At 50.5% G+C, this 23,799-nt stretch overlaps 1 protein-coding gene across 4 annotated transcripts in view; it reads left to right on the plus strand.

Annotated features, from left to right (window-relative positions):
- LOC144104184 (G1/S-specific cyclin-D3-like) overlaps positions 1-23,302 on the plus strand; it is a 325,929-nt gene extending 302,627 nt beyond the window's left edge. For all 4 annotated transcript variants that reach the window (XM_077637049.1, XM_077637047.1, XM_077637048.1 and 1 more), the window contains 2 exons: positions 7,895-8,034; positions 18,262-23,302. In XM_077637049.1, the coding sequence (XP_077493175.1) occupies positions 7,895-8,034; positions 18,262-18,477 (356 nt within the window). In that variant the 3' untranslated portion in view covers positions 18,478-23,302. The remainder of the gene's footprint in view (positions 1-7,894; positions 8,035-18,261) is intronic.
- The last annotated feature ends 497 nt before the right edge of the window (positions 23,303-23,799 follow it).

A 23,799-nucleotide genomic window follows, 5' to 3' on the forward strand; every position in this document is an offset into this window, starting at 1 on the left:
CGCAACGCCGTAGACGGGGTTTTTTTCTCATCTCTGTTGTTTGCGTACTTTCTCCTCTGCATCCACCGACTGGTCATCTCGGGCGAACCGTCAATGGACCGGGGAAGGACGGCAAAACTGGTTTTTGAGGTCCGAGAAAGACGGGGGTGTCGCTTTTGCGCCGCCACGCGATATACTTACACACTGCACTGAAGGAATGCAGACGGGCCGGCTCCTTTGCTGATGTCAGCGCCACGGACAGACCCTGTGAATGTCTGTCGAGATTAATGGAGAACCGATTGTCAGCTTCCATGTATGGGTATGCGGGCTGAGTATACGGCGTGGTTGTCAGCGAGATTTCTCTACAGCCAACTCTCGATGATTCGAACTCGAAAGCGGGCTGGGATTTTGTCCGAATAACGCGAAGTTCGAGTTAAACGACATTCCTCGGAGGAGTTCTACCAAAGCATGAGTTCGGATAAAGCGAAAGTTCGAAATAAGCGAGTTGGAATCAGCCACATTCCAAGGCGGCAGCGGACCCGAGTGTCTTTGCATGCAACAAGTGTCACGGCTTAAGAACGATCGTATGCGTAGCTTAAGCTCCCAACAGGCTACCTATTTTCTTGTAGGCTGACCCCAGACAAAGGCCACCCGCCTTTAGTGCTCGTATGGAGATAAGTGTGTAAAGGCTACATGGAAATTCCGGTTAAGCCATACCGAGTGAGATCATAGCACTCCTTCGGTCGCAAAGACGTCAAAATGGCTAGTGAATTCATAGTTAATTCATTGTCAGGCTCCTTATAGCTGGTATTAGGAGCAGGAGTACCGGAGCAAACATCTTATCACTACGAAGCGATATTTATTAATAGCGTTGGCCAAAGGAACGACAAGATAGGAAAAGAATAATACAGTGGACGCTTCCACAGTTAACCAAGCACTGACACCTCACTCTGTTGCGCGGCGTCCTCAACAACACGAAATGTAAAGAATACGCCTCGGCTCTAGCATCGGCAAAACCGCACACACGAAGATTCATTGACGTGTTCGCAGACCTCTAATTAACCGTCGTGCATCCGCCAGCGGGGCATCATTCGGACAGATAGGAAAAAGCGAGCTCGGCGTATCACTGAAGGCGGGTCTCGAAGGGTGCTGGAATGGGAAGTGGAAAGAGCCTTTCTGTCAGCTGACCGCCTCGTCTTCGGCAGCAGCGGGCGACTTGCATACAACCTGCGGCTCGCATTGGAGCGGCGGCGGCCTTCCGACTATCGGCCAAAGACTTTTCGGCCTGACATCGGCGCTCCGACGAGTCGATGCGTGCGTGTGTTCCCGAACTACTATTTTCTCTCCTGTCTTTTTTCTTTCTTCTTCCATTCTCAGAAGCGAAGAACAGTTCTGGCTCCTCAATTTTCGTCTTTTCTCTTTACTTCTTTTTGCTTCTTAGTCACTCTTGAGCCACCCCAAAGAGACACGTTCTTGTCTGACCCGGGCTTTTATTTTTGCCTTGCAACCCCCCCCCCCCCCTCGGCTTTTGGAAAGGGGCTGAACTCTTTCCCCCAGCCGCGCTGCAGCATTCCACGGCGAGCTCAACCTGTTTCGCCCGCTGCCAATGCGACTCGGGGACTCCCAGTCAGCGCTAAGAATTTCGGAGGAGCTCCTACGGCTGCCTCCCTTACTCTGGTCTGGATTCTCTTTCGACTATTTTGTTGTCCTTCTTTAAAATACGCGCGCGGACAAGTGCACAAGGCGGTGGCATTCGCCCTCCTCTGAGAAACTGGGTGTGCGGTGGACTCGGCAAAAGGTTTGCGAGCGAAGAAATACACGCGAAACTAGAAGGTTGTAACAAAATGTATACCGAGGGGCGAAAATGCAGAACCAGCCTGAAAGAAACGACTTCACGGTTCGCCGGTTCCCTTCAAAGAAACGGTGCCCGCCTCGCAACTCTGTAATGCAACATCGCGAACACATCTTCACAGTTTGCGAACATGAGGACGCCGCGTAGGGCTTTATACGGAGGCGCTCTCGAATGTAGTCTCTGGAAGCGAAGCATTCGAATTCAACGCACGTATACGCAAGTATGGGTGGGGTCCTCTTATTCGCGTCGGCTACGGGTAAGAAAACAAACCCATCCCAACTCTCACCATTCATACGTACTCCCTCCCCACCCTTATTTTTTTCGATCACGTACTCGACTTGGACAGGTATCTTTCCCGCATCGCTCGCATGCAGTGCCAGAAAGCCCGCCTGCTGTTCTTCGTGCGCTGACTTGGATTGACTCGCCTTGGCTCGTGAGCTAACTTTGCGACATGCTGCTGCGGGTTCGAAGCACTCCCGCGGGGTGTATCTGAACTCACAGTATCATCGGAGATTACAGAGCTGACTACCTCGCGATTACAGCGCCTACACATCCGACAATGACGCTCACGGCTCTGGCTTGGCTCGCCTTGGCTCGACCTCAGCTTCGTGCGTGTTTGACTTGTCTCGGCTGGAGCTCTACGCCCTCCGTGGCGGCTGCACGCGGGGCATAGTTTGCTTCTTCTTCAAAGCTTGTCTTCAGCTTTCCTTTCTTTGTTCTTGTCGTGTCGGCGTAACCCCCTTCAAGTCATTCATGCCGAAGTGTCTGGCTTTAGGCCGCATACGTGCTTCAACGAGTGTTTTTTTTTTTGCTTTTTCTTTACCACCTCCGTCGGGGCGCGGCCGCCGTGACCTCCCTCTGCCGGGTATTTGTTTAATCGCGAGCTTTCTTTCCTCGTGCCTCGTTTCTGCTCTTTCGTGCCGATGCATCCTCATCGCCTTTCCTTCTTTTCATGTCGCTTCTTCCTTCCACTAGGAGGCGCTTCCTTTCTTTATTTTTGTCTCGTCTTGGCTTGTCTGCGCGTCTGGCTTCTGGTATGTAGCCTCCCCACGTGGTTGCGAGCTTCACGATGTGTCTGCGGCGGCCGCGTATGAAAAGCGGGCCGACACCCTTCTTTCGCTGGCGCAGAATCCGGGACCATCCATTTCGGTCTTAAGGCGCACTCACATCGGCGCCGCCTTCTGGCTGTTTCTTTTTCCTCCTTTTAGTTTCCCTTTATTCTTTTGTTTCCCTTGCCTTTAACCCTTTCTTTGCTCCCTGAGTATGATGTATGCCATCGTGCCTATAATTCACGGCTTGATTTGTTTGCTTCATCCCTATCTGCATTTGATGCCGTCTTTACCCTTTTAACAATCCACTCTTCGCCGGTCGGGCTGAAGAAGTCGATGCTCTGGAACGCGCTGGGAGGCAACCAGCGGGAAGTGGGAACGTGAGACGTGGTGCAAACGCACCCCAAAAAAGAGCCCGCACGTCAACGACCGGGAATGCGTAATTGCCTTGTTTAGTAAGGTTAGTGAAGGCCTGGGGGGCTCGCCGGATTACTGACGCTCCGCGAGCGCCTGCTGAGTGCGCGTACGTATGTCACGATCGGCGCATTTTCACGTACTGGAAGGGTACATTCCCTTCGACACCCACACGCGGCGTTCCTGGTTGGCTGGATGCCGTACGTCGGCAGCGAATCAGAGGAGGTGAAAGAGCGGCAGAGTGTTAAAGCAACAGTTCCGAGCTAGTCCCCTAGTTTGTTTCCTTCCTATCAGGTGTCGCGTATGGCTTGATGAGTTTAGTGTTCTTACATACACAGGAACTCTAGGCGAAGTGAAATCTCTTGAGACACGTTTGCTCAGCAATGATTCAATTGTGTTTCTTCGCCTGAACTGCAAAATACGGTCATGAAACAATCTGCGAAACTGGAAGAGTACTGCAGAACAAGGAGTATTTGCGGAATTTGCAGGAACCAGCCAGATGCCGATGCACTGTGCAGAAAGCCAACTAGGAACGCCCAAATAAATAATTTCTGAAAACTGAACATTGGTGCAATCCGTAGCAAAAGGCATGGCTGCCAAGGAAATACAGAGGTCGGCACCAAGCGGTTGAAGTTGGCAGCAGCCATAGAGATGTAATCCGATATTTCGCTACCGGTTGTCCTGCAGTTATTAAACCGAAGAACTCCTCGAACCTGACATCATAACAGAAACTTCTGTACACCAAATATCATCGTAATGTCGCAGGTTAGAATAGCCGTGATTAGTGCATTGACAGCTATACAAACCCAGAGCCTCGTTTTGTAAGCTAGAACAACGATGTAAAATAAATAGGGGAGGGGTAGATATTAAGCTTCGAATGAAAAAGAACAAGGGAGAGGAGTCACTGCCGAACAAACCTTCTGTCTTTATTTATCGCATATACGCTTCAGGTGAACTTAAAGAAAAATAAAGCCCAAGAAGACGGCCGGAGTGAGTCTTCAGTTCCAACCACAATGGATGTTGCTCGAGCGTATCGCAAGGGGCGTTCTGTATTTTACATCAGCAAGCACCCAAGCGGGAAATCGAGGGTCTACGCCACAGCACAGACGCACCACGCGGGATATAAAACGATGTTTCGGGAGCTGCGGGCAGCACCACGGGCGGCCTCTTCAAACGCGTCGCCCCCTACCTCATCAAAAACCCCTCCCTCTCTGGTCACAACAATGCCACCACCGATTCCCCCCCCCCCCCCCCCCCCCAGCTCCACACGGACATTACAAAACCGTGACGATCATGACCACTGAGGAAGGCGAATATGCTTAAGCACGTTGCCTCCTCTTTCGCGGTACATATATCCATCTAGCACGCTGCTTTCTGAAGGCCCGAATAGAGGATGCACTCACCGTTTAGCGAATCCGTTTAGTGTAGCTACTCACGATGCGTTCGCGGTGATGGCGACGCGTGGCAAAGCCGTGACGGGAGCATCATCGGGATGGAAACGCGACGCGAAGCACCATTCTACAGGATACATAGCGTTGCACGCAACTTCAGTGGACAGCGGCGGCGCGGCGCAAGCCGATCGGGTGTATAATGGCCGTGCCGTGCACTACTACATACGAGGAGGGAAGCGCGCGCGAGAGACCGTGAAATTGTCGTAATGGGGTCGAGTGTCCGCACTCTCTCCAACAACGTTGGCACCGACGCTGCTGCCTCCTCGTAGGGAGAGCGGCGAGGCCGTACCCAGTCGGTCAGTCAGTCACGGAGCATGAGCGCTCTTCCGTCTTTCTTAAAAAGGGAGCGGATTCACGTCTTTCGCGTCACCACAAAGAAGAACGGAAGAACTGTATTTGATGCGTCTGCTTGTGTGCGCCGATCTTTCACAAAGTACTGAGGAGGTGAAAGCAGCGAAAGCTTGGGAGGCCACAGCTCAATTTTATTTCCTGGCCCTTGTTGATACTCCAGTCCCTCTTTCCCCACGTTTTATACGTTTTTTTTTATAAATAGTGTTTGAGTTTCCGATTCCGCAGGTGTTTTGGGAAAATTCCGCTGGTTGTTCGAAGAAGGCCTGCTGCGTTGCCGCTAACCTAGCGTCTTTTACTGCCATCTTCAAACTCTTGAATTTGTTTGAACAGCTGACGAGCCACGCATTTTCGGCCCTTATCTTCTTTTTAATCACTTCAGCAATCGCAAATGAAAAGCAGTACAACGAACTGCCTACATATGCATGCTTACCCTTGGTATGCATGCAAGCTGGGGCTCGCCTGTTCGTTTAATGCGTCCCTACTCACTTGCAGGAGCAAGAGCTTGGGTTTTAGGTTTTGTTATTTCATTTTTTTTATAATCTCCCAGCAGTGCTTGCCACTGCGCGCTCTCTGCATGGGGTATAATTCCAGATGACACGGCGCCGCAGAGCAAATGCAAAGACAGAAAGGAGATCCGTACACCCGAATTCCCCGACGGTTCTTATGACTATTATGACATCTAAATGCTTTCACTTCGCGACCACAGCCCCCCGTGCACCAGCTGCACTTACACTCCTTCTTTCCTTCCCACATCCCCTGCGCACAGTTATCCACGCGTGGTAGACAGACAAGGAGCGAAATGAACATAAAAACGCATCAACGCACCGCCATCTTCGTCGACGTCTGGTGCTACACTACATGCACTTTCCTTCTCTCTTCGTTTCATCCAACGCGCTTTTCTCTTCATTCTCGCTTCTTCGACAAACTGCTAATGCGTGCTCGCGTGTGTGGGCCCCGAGGAAGGCGTCATCCTCTTTCCCGCGATATCAGAAGAACGCATGCAGGATGACTTTTTGACGACATCGAGAAACAACGCTTTGACGCGGGGAGCGGGCGAACCGTGTCTCTCTGCGGCGCGGAATTCGGCCTGTTTGTTGTGTTGTTCGAAGGTAATAATGAAAGGAAAGAGTGCGGAAAGGGGTATACATAATGTGAAGCCCTTATAAAATCACCCCTTGAGGCGGTGCGCGCGCATGGTCGTCGCTGTGTTGCCAGTGGCGTCGGTGCCATGATCGCCACCACCGCGGCATCTCGCTCTTGTCTGAATCATCGGTGTCTCCAACCGTGGCGACGACGACAGCGCCTAGGGTTAACGACCACCGTCGGGACGACGGCGCGGAGACCCTCCTCAGAGTCTGCGACGAAAGGCGCGACAGCCGAGAGACTCTCTTCTGCGTCGGAGCGCCTAAAACTCACGCTTAGTGTTTCTTATTTTTCTTCTCGAATAAACACCCCGACCACCACCACCAATGCCTCGCCCCACCCCTGTCTCACCCCCTTTCTTTGTTGACTATCGCCGTCTTTTCGATTAACTGATGAATTAGACTCGTCGGATTTTTTTTTTTTTGTCGAGTTTGTTCCCGCATTGGCCCCAGACACTCCCAGACGCAAATGATGTCCTATTTATTTGTCTTTATTGTTCTTATGTAGCGGCGGTGACGTCGGCGGTGGAACACCTGCCACCACCTGCTACTGACGCATTGTCTGGCTGTGTACGCAGTGTCTGGTGTTGTACGCTCCATTGGTGTACCGACTGCGACCACGCGCACGTTGACAACAAAAATGACGAATCGTTTTTCGCTAAACCGTATAGTGGAAGTGCAGTAGACTATCCGTTAGAATGGCTTCTTGTATGACTCGATATTATCAAGCCACACTCAAAAAGCCCGCGCTCCGAGCAAGACCCTGTTTGATTAAGGGGATTTCTTTAGGACGGCCATTTTGTGGGTCTAGCCGGCACGCTGTTTAAAATAAACGCTTGAAAGGTTTTAAATTAAAAAAATATATGACGGTGAACATGCACTGCTTAAGGACTGTTTTAAGTTTGTGCAGGTTGACAAAATGTAAACAAGAAGCTTTTTAGCATACACTGAACGATTTCTCCCTGACTAGGAGCGCAAACGTATAACGATTTCCTCCGAGTAATTTTTCTCTAAAAGCATAATTTGTTTCAATGTACTTTCGTGTTCGATGCAATAGTAAAAAAATAATTTAGTTCTTTAAAGAAAAATAAATGTTTCCTTTCATGCTGCTTGTTGCTGTGCATCATTGAAACTTAAGAAAGCGTCAGAGAGCAGAAAAGAACATCATGTGAGCAGCACACCTGTTATTCGCCTGTCTTTTTACGTGTTGTGTCTGCATTCGCATTTCTCGGAGTTTGGAAAAGCGGCATTCCTTCGAAGTACAGTTGAATTCTGGTATAATCGAATGCGAATCAAGAAAAAAGCGTCCTTTCCCTCCGAAGGACCCTCTTCCAGACAATGGCGTCGGCGGGTTCTCACGAACCTGAGTGTGACCAGAGAGTGACGTGATAATGCAGGGAGAGGACTATCCGCTTTCATCTGCCACATCCTGCATTGTCACACTATCAAGCTCGTGAGAACTGGCCGACGCCATTGGCTGGGAAGCGATGCTTGGACGGGGAAAAGCCACTTTTGTCTTGACTTGTATCCGACTATAGCATTCTTTTCTCTCAATTACCATGTCCCGCGACCCGCCATACGCACCGCGCTACACCTCATGACTCTGAGAAATTAACGTTCTCGTGTTGTTTTTTTTGTTTGTTTCTCTTTGCGCAGAGTTCGAGTTCATCCTGTCCCCAGCATCGATGATCGCAGCGGCGAGCATCAGCTCTGCTGTGTGTGGCCTCCTGCGACGTCACTGGAGCGAAATGAGGGAAGTCGCCGAGCGGCTCAACGAGATCACTAGCATAGAAGTGGTAAGTGCCTACTACCACCCTCTTATTAAATGTGTGCTTGTCGCTTTTAACAAGATAATGGGTCATGTACGTTATATACAAGATTTGGCCAATAATCGATATGTGATGAATATATAAAAGGAGATCCCAGGGACATCCCGGGGAGGTCCATGGAGATCCTATACAGGAGATCCTATACAGATCCCATGGAGATCCAAGGGAGGGAGCTATGATGCTCTATGATGCCAGCTATGATGCTCTGATCTGCTTACTCCACATTGGAAGAAGCGAGAGTTGTGACTGATGTGTGATAATGCGATAGGGGGCGAATGCATTCTCGGAAGCCCCAAGTCTACCTGTGTTTATGATCTTTGTTGGACTATATTACGCTTGTAAAGAGGAAGAGCTTTACTGCGCAACGTTGCATTGTTGTTGGAAACGCCGCACGACGAAATAAATGCCGAGGTCCAGTTTTTGCCTCTCCGCTGCCTCTCCCTGTACGTGGTGCAGCGGCACAGTGCACGTACTAGTTGAAATAAACGCTTGTGGGCAGATTTTCTGGTACACCATTCGCCGTCGCAGCACGGGCCGTGAAATTGGCTGATGAGTCGCTTCGTAAACTCGCCGGACGGCAAGCGACGACAGCCTTGGACGGCAAATGCTCGCGCAGGCGCCTCGAGTGCCGGTTCCGGTTTCGGATTACTTGGACGTAGCGTACGATACGCAGTCTGCACGCTGCGTTGCATTTTTCGGTGCGAGACGAAATAAAGAAAATAACAGACCAAACAGGAAAGAGATTCGTTTTGTTTTCTTTCTTTTTGTCTACTTGCGCTTCGAAAGAGTTTGCTGTAGGTAATGTAAAACAGGGGTTTTTGCTTCCACCGGCAAAAGAAGGGGTCAGTGTATTTTCTAGCGAAGTGCGCTTGCACCGATGACGGCTGCAGCAATGGCTGCGTGGCTGAAACCGGTTCGGCAGTGTGTTGCTGTTCGAAGTCTTGCAAGTACGCTTGCCTTCGAAGAATCCATTTGTCGTTTTCCCCGAGACTATCTATCACCGTTCGGGAGTGGTCTGTGGGGTTTATTTAAAACGCCTCTCATACCTGGGAGGCCAAGAACAAAAAAAAAAAACAGTGCATTAAGGAAAGAAGTGAACCCTTAGACATTAATCTTCGCTACACGAGAGATACATTTAAGATAGAAGTATATTTCAATATGTACATTCCATATACATTGTGTATCGACTGTATATCTGTTGCATACACATTACATGTATACGCTGTGGGGTATGCACTGCAAAGACTGCCTTTTATCGGTAAGACACTCCTGCCTGAGCGCCGCACTATGGTGACCCTTATTCACCCTTTACTTAACTGCTCAGTTCAGAACTTCAGGCTCGCAGTAAATGAAAGTGTGCAGGGACAAATAAACGGAAGAAGTATACAGTTACAATACGCCTCTGAGGCGCGTCAGCAAAGTCACGATGCAACCGAAAGCTCTAGCCAACAAAAACCATTCCAATCCGCAACAGGCACTTGCCTAGTATGTGACGGATGAACCACGCAAAGGTTTCCGAGAAAATGTGCAGTAAGGGTGAAGTAGACCGGTCCGAAATATGGAGGAACCGCAAGCACAGCTAAAATATTTGTACAAAACAGCAACTGCCAAGAATAAATAACAGCTCAAGAAAGATGAGAATGACGCCTGTGGCGTGCAATGCGCGGCGCCAGCAGTTCGTACAGCGAAAAGTGCAGGCAAAGGCGCGGCCTACGTTGTTGAAAAAGGAGCCTCCCCGCGCCGACCGTGTCGGCAACTGGACACCGCGCACCGGAAGAACGAAGAGCGCGATCTTTCCGCCCGTACTGGCCGGGTGCGCCACCGGTAGTGTGCAGAGGGCGCCACAAGCACGCGTCGCACCGATTTAATAATAATAATAATTGGTTTTTGGGGAAAGGAAATGGCGCAGTATCTGTCTCATATATCGTTGGACACCTGAACCACGCCGTAGGGGAAGGGATAAAGGAGGGAGTGAAAGAAGAAAGGAAGAAGAGGTGCCGTAGTGGAGGGCTCCGGAATAATTTCGACCACCTGGGGATCTTTAACGTGCACTGACATCGCACAGCACACGGGCGCCTTAGCGTTTTTCCTCCATAAAAACGCAGCCGCCGCGGTCGGGTTTGAACCCGGGAACTCCGGATCAGTAGTCGAGCGCCCTAACCACTGAGCCACCGCGGCGGGTCATCACCGATTTTTCGCGGTGTCTCGTTAAAAGCCGAGTAAGCGGCCGCCGAAAGAGATGGTAAGAGGTGGGAAATGGGGTGGGGGAGGGTGTTGGATGCGGCGCCGTCGCGTCGCGTCGGGTCGGGGCGTCGGCCTGTCTGTGTGTACACTTGAGGCGCACGGCTACAGCATTCTTGCCTTCTTTCGGTGCCGAAGTTTTGGCTTTCGCTTCTCGAGGAAGAAAAGACGTGCTCCAGAGCGCTTCTGAAGATGTTGAAAGGAGAGCAACCGTTTTCGTGTCGTTGTTCTCCGAAAAGGAGCGGCTCGCCAGCTTCCCGCCTCCGCCTCATATTTGTGGTTCTTGTCACCTCCGTTCTTCTAGGCGCCGAGCTTTCGGCACGGAAGCCCTTTAGGGTTCGTGCACTAGCGCTGCCATCCTTTATTTTTGGGCCAGTAGCAGTTAACCGCCCTGCTGCAAGTTACAGCCAGATTACTTGGTAGTTGTCGCTGTTGGCACTGGCGGGACTATAACTTCATGCCACCTGTTGTTCTCTACAAGTGTCTCTAATAGGAAACGAAAACCCCACGTCTTATGTGGCCTGGGCAAAGGGTCGCCATCATTGCTCTCAAGGTGCTGTGCATTGACACTTGTGCATGGCTGCAACAAACACAAACTCGACGTCAGTAATGTTTGCCGTTAGACATAATTTTTTTTCCCTGGAGGGATGGAGGTTGGCACAGGTTTTACACTTCTTCGGTCCTTTTTGATAAAAAAAAAATGTACGACGCTAACACTCCTAAACAGGAGGAATTTTAAATGGCAGAAGTCTTTCGTAGGCATTACCCTTCAAGTCAGCCCAAACCCGCGCAATCTGTTAAACAGAAAGGAAGGCCGCGTTTGTAAATACGCCGCTGGGTCACGTGAGCCCGCTCTCCGAAAGCCGACGCACGAAGCTGAGGCAGGCCATTGGCTTTTGTCGCCAGGGCCGCCTCGGCTGGGAGCGGCCTGTTCGCTCGCGACCGCCGCCAATGCCAAGGGCACGTCGTCGGCGGCGCGAACGACGCGAAAGAAAGCCTGCGAGCAACATGCGTGTGTGTATGTGTGGCACCGAGGCGCGCAGACGGGCGGGCTTTGGGGCTTTGTGAAACTTTAGAACGCCCCCTAAAAACAGGCACAGTGTTATTCTTTTCGGCATCTGTCCCGGCGGGTCCTCGGGGACAGGCTTCCGAACTAAGAAGCCTCCCTCCGCGGTACAGTCTCTGTAAAAAGCCTGTGGGAAAGTTGTACTCATCGCGTCGCTGATGGCAATTACTCTCCGTGGCAGCAGTCATCACATATCGCGCCCTCTGTCTTCGCTTTACATTACTATTTTTTTTGCTCCGTCTTTCTTTGGCGAACGGTGTTATTCATTCACTAAGCCTATCCCAACAGAGAGAAGGCGACATGTGTACATCGAAACACAAAGACACAAAAAGCGAGGCCCCGCAAGCTAAAACCGCAATTCTACGGCCGCTTTGACAAACGCCGAATTAGCGAGCCTTGCAAGCCGCGCCCTCGCCTCCACTCACTCTCTCCACTTCGAGGCTTCCAAGCAGTGTAATACATGCTAACGGTGCCAGACGCTTGTAAAACCTGAAACGACGCGCCGGGCCGCCGCCACCACTGCTGTGTCGCTACCACCACCGTAGTTTTTCAATGTGGACGTATTTACTTCGCTTCTGCGGGGGGGAAACCGAAATACTTTCGCTCTCTCTCTTTTCACATAGATACCTCCTCCCTCTTTTTTTATAGCTGGGCTTGTCCATTGCGCGGAGGGGTCCTCAAGTTTCACCTCCAAGAGCGAATCGAGCCGTTTATAACTGTCGTCAGTGGATGTCGTCGACCAAACAGCCCCGTACCAGGATTCTGTGACGCACGGCTCTGCAGCTTCGAGGCGAGAAAGCCGAGGAAAACATATAAAAACAAGCAGGCAAGCAAACCCTCAGAGCAGGGCGGCACACAGAAGCAGGGAGAGATATATACACTGTATAATTTTCGGGGGCTATCAAGTGTCCGCTACTCCGGAGGCGTTAATTTCTGAACTATCATCACACCCCTCTACCCCTTCGTGAGCCTCTTGGCGTGCATCTCCACTTTACACCCCCTGTGCACTTGTACGTCAATGTTGAATTCCGCCGCAGTTCATCTACACTGCTGGCAGCAAGCAGCCTGTCTCGCGAGTCGTTCGGAAGGGCAATGACTGGATGGAAGATGGAGGCCCGTGTACGCGCTGTATGAGGTCAGCACATAAATAATTTCCTCGTCGGCGCCTGCAGATCCCTGGAGCGGTGGTCTCGAATTGAAATGCAGTGCGCGTGACGGCGACCATCGCGGCAATACTGAGCGCGCTGCGCAAGCAGCGATCGTGGCGGTTTTCGTTTTTTCGAGAACACTGCAACTGCGACTATAGGCCATGTGCACACTTCAGGCGCGGCATATGGCAAGACGCAGTGCATTCGACAAATCAAAGCTGTAGCTCGTTTCAGCACTGTGAATCATCTTGGCGGGCGATGTGCAGTGAAATGGAATACTGCAGGTTGGTCCTGAACAGAACGGCACACGCATAAAGGCTGGTTTGTGGCCAGTCAAAATGCAGATTACTTGTTTGCTAAGCGACACATGGAGATATGCCGTGCGCTTAGGAAACGAAACTTATAACCTCCAGCTTCTGCGCCTAGTTATCTGGAAGGCTTACAAGTATAACTATCAGTTGCAAAACCATCAGTCTCGGTGGGGGCCCTTTATGCGAAAGCCCCACACGAACTAATAGTGCAGAGAAATGCCAGCCGGGTACTTAGTGAAATATTGAAACCGTGTGTGCAAAGGACTCACTCTTGCAATGCATAATTGTGGCTAAGGGAAAGTTGGCACCATAGGCGAATGAGTCAAGAAGGTTTGCTTCTGATCCAGCTGAATCGCATTACTACCGCTGCGTTAAGGAACTGCAACTTTTCACAGTGCAGTAAATTCAAAGAAAAAGAAGTTACGGTTCGTCAAAGGGGGGCATAGAACGGTATAGTTCGGTGTTCAGTCAATGCCCAAGGAAATGTGCCGTTCAGGGAATGCCCGTGCAAGTCGCGATAACCTCTTCCGATGTCGCAAAGCGCCTGTCACCCATCGTCACGGCTTCAGTTTTATTCGTGCTAAAAGGGGGGGGGGGGGGGGAGGAGGTGTTGCCGGCTTTGATTAACCGTTTTCAAAGGTCGCAGAGTTCGACAGCCAACTGCAAGGTGCAACGGACGGCAGTCCGAAAACAGCGGAATGTTCAACACGGGAAGATTGAAAAATTTCATTTACACGCTGAGCAAACAAGGCTAAGGTAGCGGCATTGAAGGTTGAACGATGGCGTCTTCGCTCCACTTGGACAGCGCCGCATTCGGCCCGAATAAAGCAACGCTGGAGTGTGGGTGTTTGCGCTAGCCGCACACGGGCCTCCAAGGTCAAGTACAGCGAGTGGTCACGCACTGCGCGGGGCGAACGAGGGCGCGAATACTTCGGGAGCCGGCAACAAAGGGCGGACCTGGTCACGCCTTTCAAATCGAAAGCAGCAGCAACCAAAAGGGTGGTCAGGACCAGCACCTTGTGCAGGGCCCGAAAATGGCGCGCAGGCATTGTTGACGTCACGTCGCTGAGAACCACCACAATTACGGTCAGAGCACGGTCAATCGCTGCGACCCGAACGAACACCGGACTCCCCCGACTAGGAGACTCTCGCCTCAATGGACGTGGGATGAAAGAGGCAAAAAGAAAAAAGAAGCGCGCCAGTCGCTTCGTTCGCCTGTCCAGCGCGCCATCGCATTCAAGCAGCGCATGGCTGATTGACCTTATCAGAGTGCGGGCGGCGAAAGCACAGGAGAAACTCCGTGAACCGGCCACGCACCCCGCTTCGCTTCCCTCCTTGCTAGGGTCGTCCACCATAAATAATAATCGTAAAAAGCTCTCCCCTCTTCGGGAGAGCACGGACGCACACCGACACACGAGACCGCCACACTTGCCGCGGCGTTCTCGGCATTCCCCTCCCCACACCGCCGATCTCCCTTCACTACGTAGCTCGGCGGCATTCCGTCTCGGCCCATTCTGCAGAAGCAAACACGCGCTCATTCCCACGCTCTTCAACGGAGCCAGAAGGCAGCACGCCGAACCCTCCGAGCTTCGAGACGCGAGTTGGGAGGGCGGGGGTCTCCGAGGAGGAGACTGCCAACCAGTCAAGGAGGGGAGAGCTCCAGCAGTTTGCCTTCGACGGGCTACCAGCGCCATCCAGTGGCGAGCGCCCTAGCTGCTACTTCACCTCCAAACGAGAGCCACTGCCAGACACGAGAGTAGCCCCCCCCACCCCCTCCCCTCTTTCAGAAACCATGCGGGAGACGGTGAGGAAGACAACGAAGACAACAATAACAAAATGGGACACCCCGCGTCGAACCCAACGAGACCTCCGACAGCCTTCCTGAGCGCACCAGAAAAGTGCCCGCCAAGAAAAAAGGATAAGAAATGAGCGCTCGCAAAGAAGGAACGAAAGAGAAAAAAATGAGCGCTCGCAAAGAAGGAACGAAAGAGAAAACGGACCTTTGAAAAGCACGGCTCGGAGAAGGAGCGACGCGGGTTGGCCACTGGCGGCGGCGTGCCGGTAATCAAGTGTAGTGGTACTTTCTCTTCTCTTGGGGCCACAAGAGATGGGGGTGGGGGATGGAAGGAACCCCCTTGTACATTCGGCTTGCAGCGCGGACCTTTTTTCTGCGCCGCTCGATGCCTTCTCGCAGGCTTCTCGCACATCCCAAGAGGCCTGTGGAATGTGCCCGAGCTGGTGGTTGGTCTCCCCTCCCTTCGCATCAACTGTACCACAGCGAACCTTCTCAACGTTCCCCCTTTTCCACTTTCCCCTCTGGGCGAGCGAAGATGTCCGCAGTCTTGGTAGTCTTGGCGGCGGCAACCTCTTCGGACTGCCGCCACCATGGCCGCCGCGGTCTCTTCTCGCCCCCCCTCTATTTTTTCGTCGTTGGCGATGCTTGTGCCAGCCTAGCGGGCGGGCGCAGGAGCTGGGAGGAGGGCGTATGAATGGCCGTTTGCGCTGTGGCGCAGGTTTCGTTTTCGGCCTTTCGCCTTCACGTCGGCCGCCTCTCTTCTACTCTCGCCTTCGAAACAGCGGTGCCGCTCCTGGTGGCTGAATTCGCGGAAGAGAGAGAGGGGCTCGGCGGCGGGACGGTTCTTTTCCAACGCAACCCCCTTCCCTGTCCTGCCTTCGCGTTTTTCAGCGTATAGAAAAAGCGGACCAAAAAAAAAAGAACAAGATCGATGAAAATCGTGAAATAAGGAGTCTTCGCGAAGACCGCCGCAACCTCCCTCTGCTTGCTCGAATTTAAGTAAAGGCCCAGGGATGGTGGCCAGAGAAGAAGGGGTGTCCACCGTTTAACCAGCCGCTGAGCAGCCAATCGGAGGCAGCCTTTCACGCCCTCCCCTCCACCCCCACAGCGAACTCCATCGCCTCCCCCCTACTCCCTTTCTGTGTGCCGCAATCTTCCACGTACATCTTAGGCGTTCCAGCCCCTCGCCTGCCCATGCTGTGCTATTTTTTATTTCTTTGCTGGATGCAAGGTCCAGAAGCTGCAGGGTGATCGGGAAAGGGAAAATACAAGAATAAACGGGCGTGCGACAAAAAAACAAATGTAGACAAAGTAACCGAGCGAAGGCCTTGCATACCGCCGCACATGTGAAGGGGGGGACGAGGGTAGAGGTCAGCCGGGAGAGTTGGTTGCCAAGCGCTCGTTTTCACTACGACGTGTGCTGGTAGGGTGGCGACAAGGCGTGACCTTGTCGCCGGTGGCTGCTGTGCCGGTGGCTGCTGTATCGCGCGCGGTATGAGAGGCAGCGTTTTTTAAAGCCCCTAGATTTCTGGCTGTACTTTTCTATGCTTATACTCGCCGCTAGGAAATAATATACGCAACCGTGAGTCGTGTTGAAGATAGCGCAACTAAATAAGCGCCTCGTGATTACTAGTAAAGTCGGCACAAGTGTCTTCCTCGGCTAATTAATGAAACACGCTAGACGAGACATCATCCTTAGGAAAACATTTTTAGCGCCCCGCCGCGGTGGCTCAGTGGTTAGGGCGCTCGACTACTGATCCGGAGTTCCCGGGCTCGAACCCGACCGCGGCGGCTGCGTTTTTATGGTGGAAAAACGCTAAGGCCCCCGTGTGCTGTGCGATGTCAGTGCACGTTAAAGATCCCCAGGTGGTCGAAATTATTCCGAAGTCCCCCACTACGGCACCTCTCTCTTCCTTTCTTCTTTCACTCCCTCCTTTACCCTTCCCTTACGGCGCGGTTCAGGTGTCCAACGATGTATGAGACATACTGCGCCATTTCCTTTCCCCAAAACTAATTATTATTATTATTAGCGAACCCTCCACTCTCCCCTAAAACCCGGCCCAGTGCATCCAATAAAAGTTTCTACCACAACCACCAGCCTGTATAATATTATTGCTAGAATTCGAGAAGAAATAATTAGTAAAAAATGATTTGAAGTCTGCGGAATACTGAGACTGATGAGAGATGACAACGATGAAACTGTCAACGAAATGCTGTCTACGTACATTTCATGCTAGTCGGTATGTCGCGGAGTCTGGCGGCTTAGGCTCTAGATTACCCTTTTGTGTATACGGAATCCGAAATAGGGCGCTTTAAAAACCAAGCCGGTGGTCTTGGAAAGGTTGTCTCTTTTTCTTTTGGTTTCGAGATAAGATCAGTGGTGCTAAATTTTCTCGCATCCTGCCAAGTGGTGTCAAGCAACCCCAACCTCGATACGCTGATTGGGAACCGCGGGGACTCCGCTGGTGGCGTCTCGAGTTCTCGATAAGGACGCCTGAGTTATGGTTTGTTTGAAGGGGAAACAACGGAAGCGGAAGATGGGGAGATTGATACGGGGCAGGCGCCGCTGAGGAAGCAGCGCTCCCGTTCAAAGATAGTATATATTTGAGTTGGCAATGCCAAGCCGCCCCCTATCGCCTCGCGGGGTTTCTGGTGGAAGCGCTGCTTCGGCCCCAAATTCCTGGGGTTTCGGGCTGCAGTCTTCTCCCGAGCGGGTCTGCCGCTATTTATTAGGTGGTGTTCGCTCGATCCCCTTCCCGTCTATTCCAACAATGAGAAAAATAGAAGTTACTGCGCTATGCTGTTGCGCTTTAACTAGCCGCTGTGGTTGGTCCTCTTTTGCCCGCTGACAAGGCTTACTGCAAAGACTACCACATGGCCCGGAGGGCAGCGGAAGGGTCTGGTTGTCCATGGTCTGGACGGGAATAGTGAGGCCGTGAGAAAGGGAAACCGCTCGTGAGTGATCTACTGACTTTCAATCCGCCGTAAGGTTGAATGTGAGTCAGCGTTGCAAGCCTCCTGGTCAGACTAGTCAGGGCCTACGAATTCCCTTGAATAAGTCCTGGTTCTGGCATGGGAATTCCTCTGAGAACTTGAGCTTTCTATTGCGGATATAACTTGAGAACGCAACGGCTTTTACACGTCAAATGATCCCCTTCCAGCCTATGGCGTCGGCAGATTCTCATGACCCTGCTAGTGTGACAAAGGAAGGAGTGGTAGATGAAAGGGGATAAACCCTTCCCTCTATGGTCAGGGATAGACCTCTCTCTCCATTGAGGCGCCGATCCCTGCATTTTCCGGGTTATGAGAATCGCCCGACGCCTATGACGAGGAAGAGCCGCTGCCTTCTTGAGTTGTATCCGACTGTAGTCACGCTGACTGTGCGATCAGAAGATATAAGGGCGGCGTGTAAAGTTCGTTCAGCAGCTAGACAACCTTGATGCAGCCATACTAGGCTAGTTGTTGTCAATCGATATTCCTGTTAAAATTTCAAAACGAACAGTTGCAAACTGGCAGCTTTGTGCATCATCCCCTTTCATAGTTTTTGTCTCCCTCTAGAATCGCGAAGTCTTAAGAACGAATCTTATGTCCCCTACCGGAAACTTACTCACTTTTTCTTTTTGGTCTTTGCAGGACTGTCTACTTGACTGTCAACAGAGGATTGAAAAGATGCTCTCAAGGACCCACTCCGGATCCAAGTCAATTTCGTCGACGCTAAACGGGCCGAGTGCTACACCTACACCACCTCCATCATCAGGGGACTATGCGGCAAAAGTGAATGCTGAGACGGTGACCCTCGAGTCGGAGACGCCCGAGACGCCGACCGACGTCCAGGATGTGCTATTTTGAGCCACGGTCTGCTTAGCCGAGAGCACTGCCGCACTACCTTAGGAGAAAAAAAAAAACAGACCGAAAAAAACCCCGACAATTGCGTTTGGATTACAGTGGTGATTGGGCCATGTGGACACCTCCACCATCGTTCCTTTCGCTGCACCTCTTCCGTTCTGTCCCAGCCCTCAGCAAGCAAGAAAATGCAACGGAACTCCTTCGTAGAGGGAGCACAGCATCTGCTGGAAGACACTCCCTCACCTTAGCAAAATGCAATGGAACATTTAAAACTCGTGTGTCTTTGTGTGTATGTGTGCCGTGCCGCAGTGTAAAACTCTCGGCGGACTACGTTATATCATAGTCTTCTTTTCCTTGCTCCTTCGCTGCCTTCCGAGACGGAAGTCGAAAGTAACGCCGCCGCACTTCGGAAAGCCTCAGCCATTTTTTTTCTTATCACGTGACCTCAGCGCCCTCTGCGACCCTGCGAAGGCTTTTCGTTTGTGAAAGATTTTGATGTCGATCTTCGGAGAAGTGAAAAGGCTGACTGACAGACACGGTATCGACAACGACCATAAGGTTGCACTTGATGCGTTGCTAACTCCTCCATTTTCTTCTCATTGACGCTGGAAGTTGGTCGAAGTTCGTCACTTCGAACACTTTCATTCGTGCCCCGACATCGCTACAGTGAAGAAAGAAAAGGTGAATGATGAGCGACTGCAAGGCTCAAGTACCTGCAAGTGCAAGTGCCTGCAGCTCCTGCAGACTGAGTACCTGCAAACCGAGTACTTGCAGCTGCTGCAGGCCGAGTACCAACAGCTGCTGCAGACCGAGTACCTGTAGCTGCTACAGGCCGAGTACCTACAGCTCCTGCAGTGCCAGTGCCTGCAAGTGCTACTGTCTGCAAGTGCCACTGTCTGCAAGTGCCACTGTCTGCAAGTGCCACTGTCTGCAAGTGCCATTGCCTGCAAGTGCTACTTTCTGCAGTGGCGGTGCCTGCGAGTGCCTGCGGTGCCCAATTCCTGCAAGCACCAGTTCCAGCAAGTGCGGCCACAAGTGCCTTAGAAGACGTGCGTCTCGGATATAGTGGAACGCAGAGATGTGAAGACGCCTAGTCAACGATGGACGTGACTATTTTCTTTAAATGTAGTGCATCAGCTTAGTTGTTTCGCATCGTATTAGTGTGTGTTTGGCGAGTGGATAACGAGACTGCTAAGGCAAACAAACGGAATCAATGGTGCTGCAAAGAAAAGGATGACTCTCTAGCTAAACGGTGTGAGGTGGATTTTAAGACACTGTGGATGTGTGCGATTGTGCGAGTCTAGGGAGTGATGAGCCGTGCTGGGATTTGAGAAGAAAACGGCCAAAGCGAGGTTTTGACACAAGCAGGTTGTGCAAGGTCAGGCAAAGCCGCCGCTTCACAAAATGGAATTTTCTGCAGGCACGACACCATTGTTCTGCATTTTCCCTTACCTTGGAGAGCAAATCTTTTTTTTTTTCATTTTACGGCAATGGCGCCGTGCAATCCTGAGAGTCGGTGTGTCTAATGAACTCAACTGCAATGCGTTATGATTGAAGTTTTGCGTGTGCTGCTGTGTGTATGGGTGTGAAAGTTACCGCGTGGTAATAACTCAGGAAAGGCAGGCAGTTTTTCGAGGTTACGTGGGTATTATTATATTATAGCAATAATTATTTTTTATTGTCTTTTTGTTGTTCGATCGAGTCCTCTATAACGTTGCACGAAGAGCACCAGGGCATTTTTTGAGGGTGTGTCACTGGCGCTTTTGCGCCTACTTTATGTACACACATATATCTATCTATATTATATATACACAAGTGGTCGTCGCCAGGGAGGCGAGCTAGGCGTCAGTGCCGGTCGATTACACTTTATTTTGTTTCTTCGATCCACGGTTACTCTCCAAACCAACGGACGTCTACAGTGTCCGGGTGAAGCAACCGCAGCGTTAGTGACTTAATACCTCCATTTTCAATGTCAGCTTTATGCTTCTGGAGCGGCGTCGTTGTGTTTAGCACTTGAGGGCAGCATGAGATGCTTGCGCATACCCTCTTTTTTTCTCCTTTGTGCCGTTTTCACTGGAGAGACAAGACTAGGCCTCGCCGTATCAAATCACTAAACGGTCAGGCAGTTTCAACGGCAGGTTTCTTTAGCCTTACTAGATACAAAAGTTCACTTCGAAGCACGGTCATATCCTTGACTAGCGGAGCTGTGCAACGCATGAGGCGTCTTCGCACTGTTGCGTTCTTGTGTTTACCATGAGAGTGTTCGCAGTAGCCTTTTCGATCTATCCACAGGAGACGTCATTGCGGGCACGCCATAAGGCACGTGTCAATGTACTGCCGAATTTCTTTTGTCTCGGCCGACATGCAAGAAATTTGCTAGCGGTGTTGATAAAAAACTGCAGCAAAGTATGAAAACTAACAAGCGGAATTGGGCATGCCCTCGCCTGAAAGGAATTCCCCGAGGCGGCGCTGTATCAGCTCGCCTACTAGTATGACACACCACATCACACATGTGGCGCCACATCACGGCACGTAAAGAAAACGAGGCGTCCAAAGGGGTCGCATTGCTAAGCGAGTGATGTGGCTGGGCTTGAACTAGAACAGGCGTTGTTCGGGGGCAACCGCTTAGAAAATTCTCCGAAGGTGTCATTCGAGTCCCTTTCAATGCCGAAAAAACGCGCCTACTGGAGCAGCTCGTGCAGCAAAGCATATGTTGTAGTCATCCAGCAATACCTCAGAAGCATCGTAATTTATAAACCTGTTATCTGCGTAACGTTTTGAAGCAGAGATGTTCCAGTTCATTCTTCGGACTCGGCACCCCAGGCGGCGCGGACAGCGGCCTCCGACATCGGCCCCACTACTCCCTCGAAACCACTCTCACCTTTCTTGTCAAAGAATGACGATTCCAGTCACACAGCACGGCGCAGGGAACCATGAACACGACGATAGATGTCGCTACCGCTCGCTTCAGGCTTTTTTTTTTCCAAACCTGTACACGTGTGTGCGCTATCTTCCGCCAAAATATGCTGGTCATATGTTATTGTTTTCGTGTTCCTTTCGTTTTTTTTTCGCGTCAAACATTCAGTCCTACGTCCATGCAGCTTTATTGTTTGTTCGTTTTTGTTCCAGTCGTTCGAAACACGTCCCACGTCCATCTTCCTTGTCACAGCGCCGATGAGGCGCATATAAATATATATAAATATATTTTTATATACATAATAAATAATATTAGGTACTACGCCGCATTTAATTGCACTTCTGAATGTATTCTTGTGTGTTTTTTTCTTCCGAAACCTAGCTCTGTATTAGCTGACCGGTTTGCCGTGTTGACCTCTGTCAGTGAAGACAGCCTTCATTGATGTCGAACGTCAGCTGCAGCAGAAAGGAAAGAAAATTGTGATCTTTTACAGACCCAATTTTTTTCTTTCGTTCGAGTACGTATGTTTTTATACGAACTTATAGAATTCCTCCCCTATTTATTATCGACAGCGGCGAGGCCTAACGCTGTTTCGGCCGTACGCCCGCCCTCCCGTTCTGATATTCTCAACGCATTTCTAAGCTGCTGCTGCATGAAACGCATTTTTTTTAATCGTCCGCGACCTCCAGCCTGAATGAAATGCCATGTGAGCCGATAGGCCTTAAAGCTACTGATACCTCCTGAGATGTGTAGTGCCCGCTTAGGGCAAGCTTTCCTCGTGTTTCTTTTTATTTGGTTGTTGTACAAATGGTACAATTACAAAACGGAAACAGAAATGACGCCTCAGGTACAACGAGAAATAGTATTTGTCTTCAAACTTCTTGTCCTCGTCTGTGCATTCGCGAGAGATATTGCGCAAACCTTAAACCTGAGTCCTCTCGTTCGGGGGAGATTTTCGCGGCAAAATATTTTGCTTTACTAGGCCTAGCCTTATAAGGTCAGGATAGTAAACTGCACATTAGTTGAGGCAAAATTTGGTGCTGTGGTTTCCGTCGAACCGGACACTGGGAAGACAGAGCGGTATTTAGAATCGAACCCCGTTTCGTACAATGCATTTTCTTATACGCAATACGAGAATTTGAAAGAGATTTGCCAAGATACAATGGTCAGTATTTCACATGATGTTTTTTTTTACTTCTTTTTCGGTGTGTGAGTGCGTGTACTGCCTGACTCACACTGGCATCTGGAGACAGCTTCTGACGAAAAATGTCTCTTGGTTTTGTTATTTTGCCACATTATCCTGTTTTGAACTGATGCGGCCATATATTGTATTCATTGTTTTTCGAACCTGGTACTGGAACAGTGTGCTTGAATAACACAACCTTCAAAGGGGCGGCAACTTTTTTTTATTCCTTAATTATGAGAACATCGCTGGTTTTACAACTCTGCTTATACAAGCAGCTTCTTCTCTATGAGCTTTCTTATCAGGGGCTATCTTTATCTTATACGATGAAAAGTTTGTCCTTCCCGGCATGCACTGCGCCACGCTGGTCTATGTTCTCACGCACTGCGATAACGGAGGGAGGTATATTCCAGCACACTGTATCTGTCCGGATGGCGGGGAAAAAAAGAAAAAAAATGCTAAAAACAATAATAAAAACATGTTTTTGTGTTGCTATGTTTTGTGTAACCAATTTGGTACAGTGCTCTTTTGCTTCATGAAGAAAAAAAAAACAAAGGTGCCTGAAATGTCTACGCACAGCTCTGTCTTTGGCAAAAAAGTGAAAAATGAAAGTGACAAAAAAAAAGAACGCATGGAGACTGTTTGGTCTTTATTTGTAAATATGACTTGATCGTGACTAGTGATGTTTTTGTTGATGTCATGCAATAAAATGAAAAAGGGAAATGTTACCCCTGTGTGCGAGTTTGATCCTCCGTTGGGCCTTGCGATGGCGCAAGGCCCTCCAACTTTTTGTAGGCACGAAAAAAAAAACATGACTGACGTCCTTGCATTTGCATCTCCCCGTGAAAAGCACTAAAACACTGTGTGCACGGACTTGGTTGAAAACCTTGTCCTGAAGATTGGTCATCTCTCTAAGATATTGACACACCTCCCACAGATTGCCTTCGATTCAGTAAACACAAGTATATCGAACTAAGCTGGGACCCAGAGCAACTTGACTCTGTAAACGCCTTGCAGATTATCATCATCATTAGCCTGACTGCTCCCACTGCAGAGCAAATGACTCTCCAATTAACCCTGTCCTTTGCCAGCTGCGGCCACCGTATCCGTCTTAACTTCTTAATCTCACAATAATAATAATCGGTTCTTGCGGAAAGGAAACTGCGCAGTACCTGTCTCATATATCGTTGGACACCTGAACCGCGCCTTAGGGGAAGGGAGTGAA

This window comes from Amblyomma americanum, chromosome 9, assembly GCF_052857255.1.
Source record: "Amblyomma americanum isolate KBUSLIRL-KWMA chromosome 9, ASM5285725v1, whole genome shotgun sequence".
Taxonomy (NCBI): Eukaryota; Metazoa; Arthropoda; class Arachnida; order Ixodida; family Ixodidae; genus Amblyomma; species Amblyomma americanum.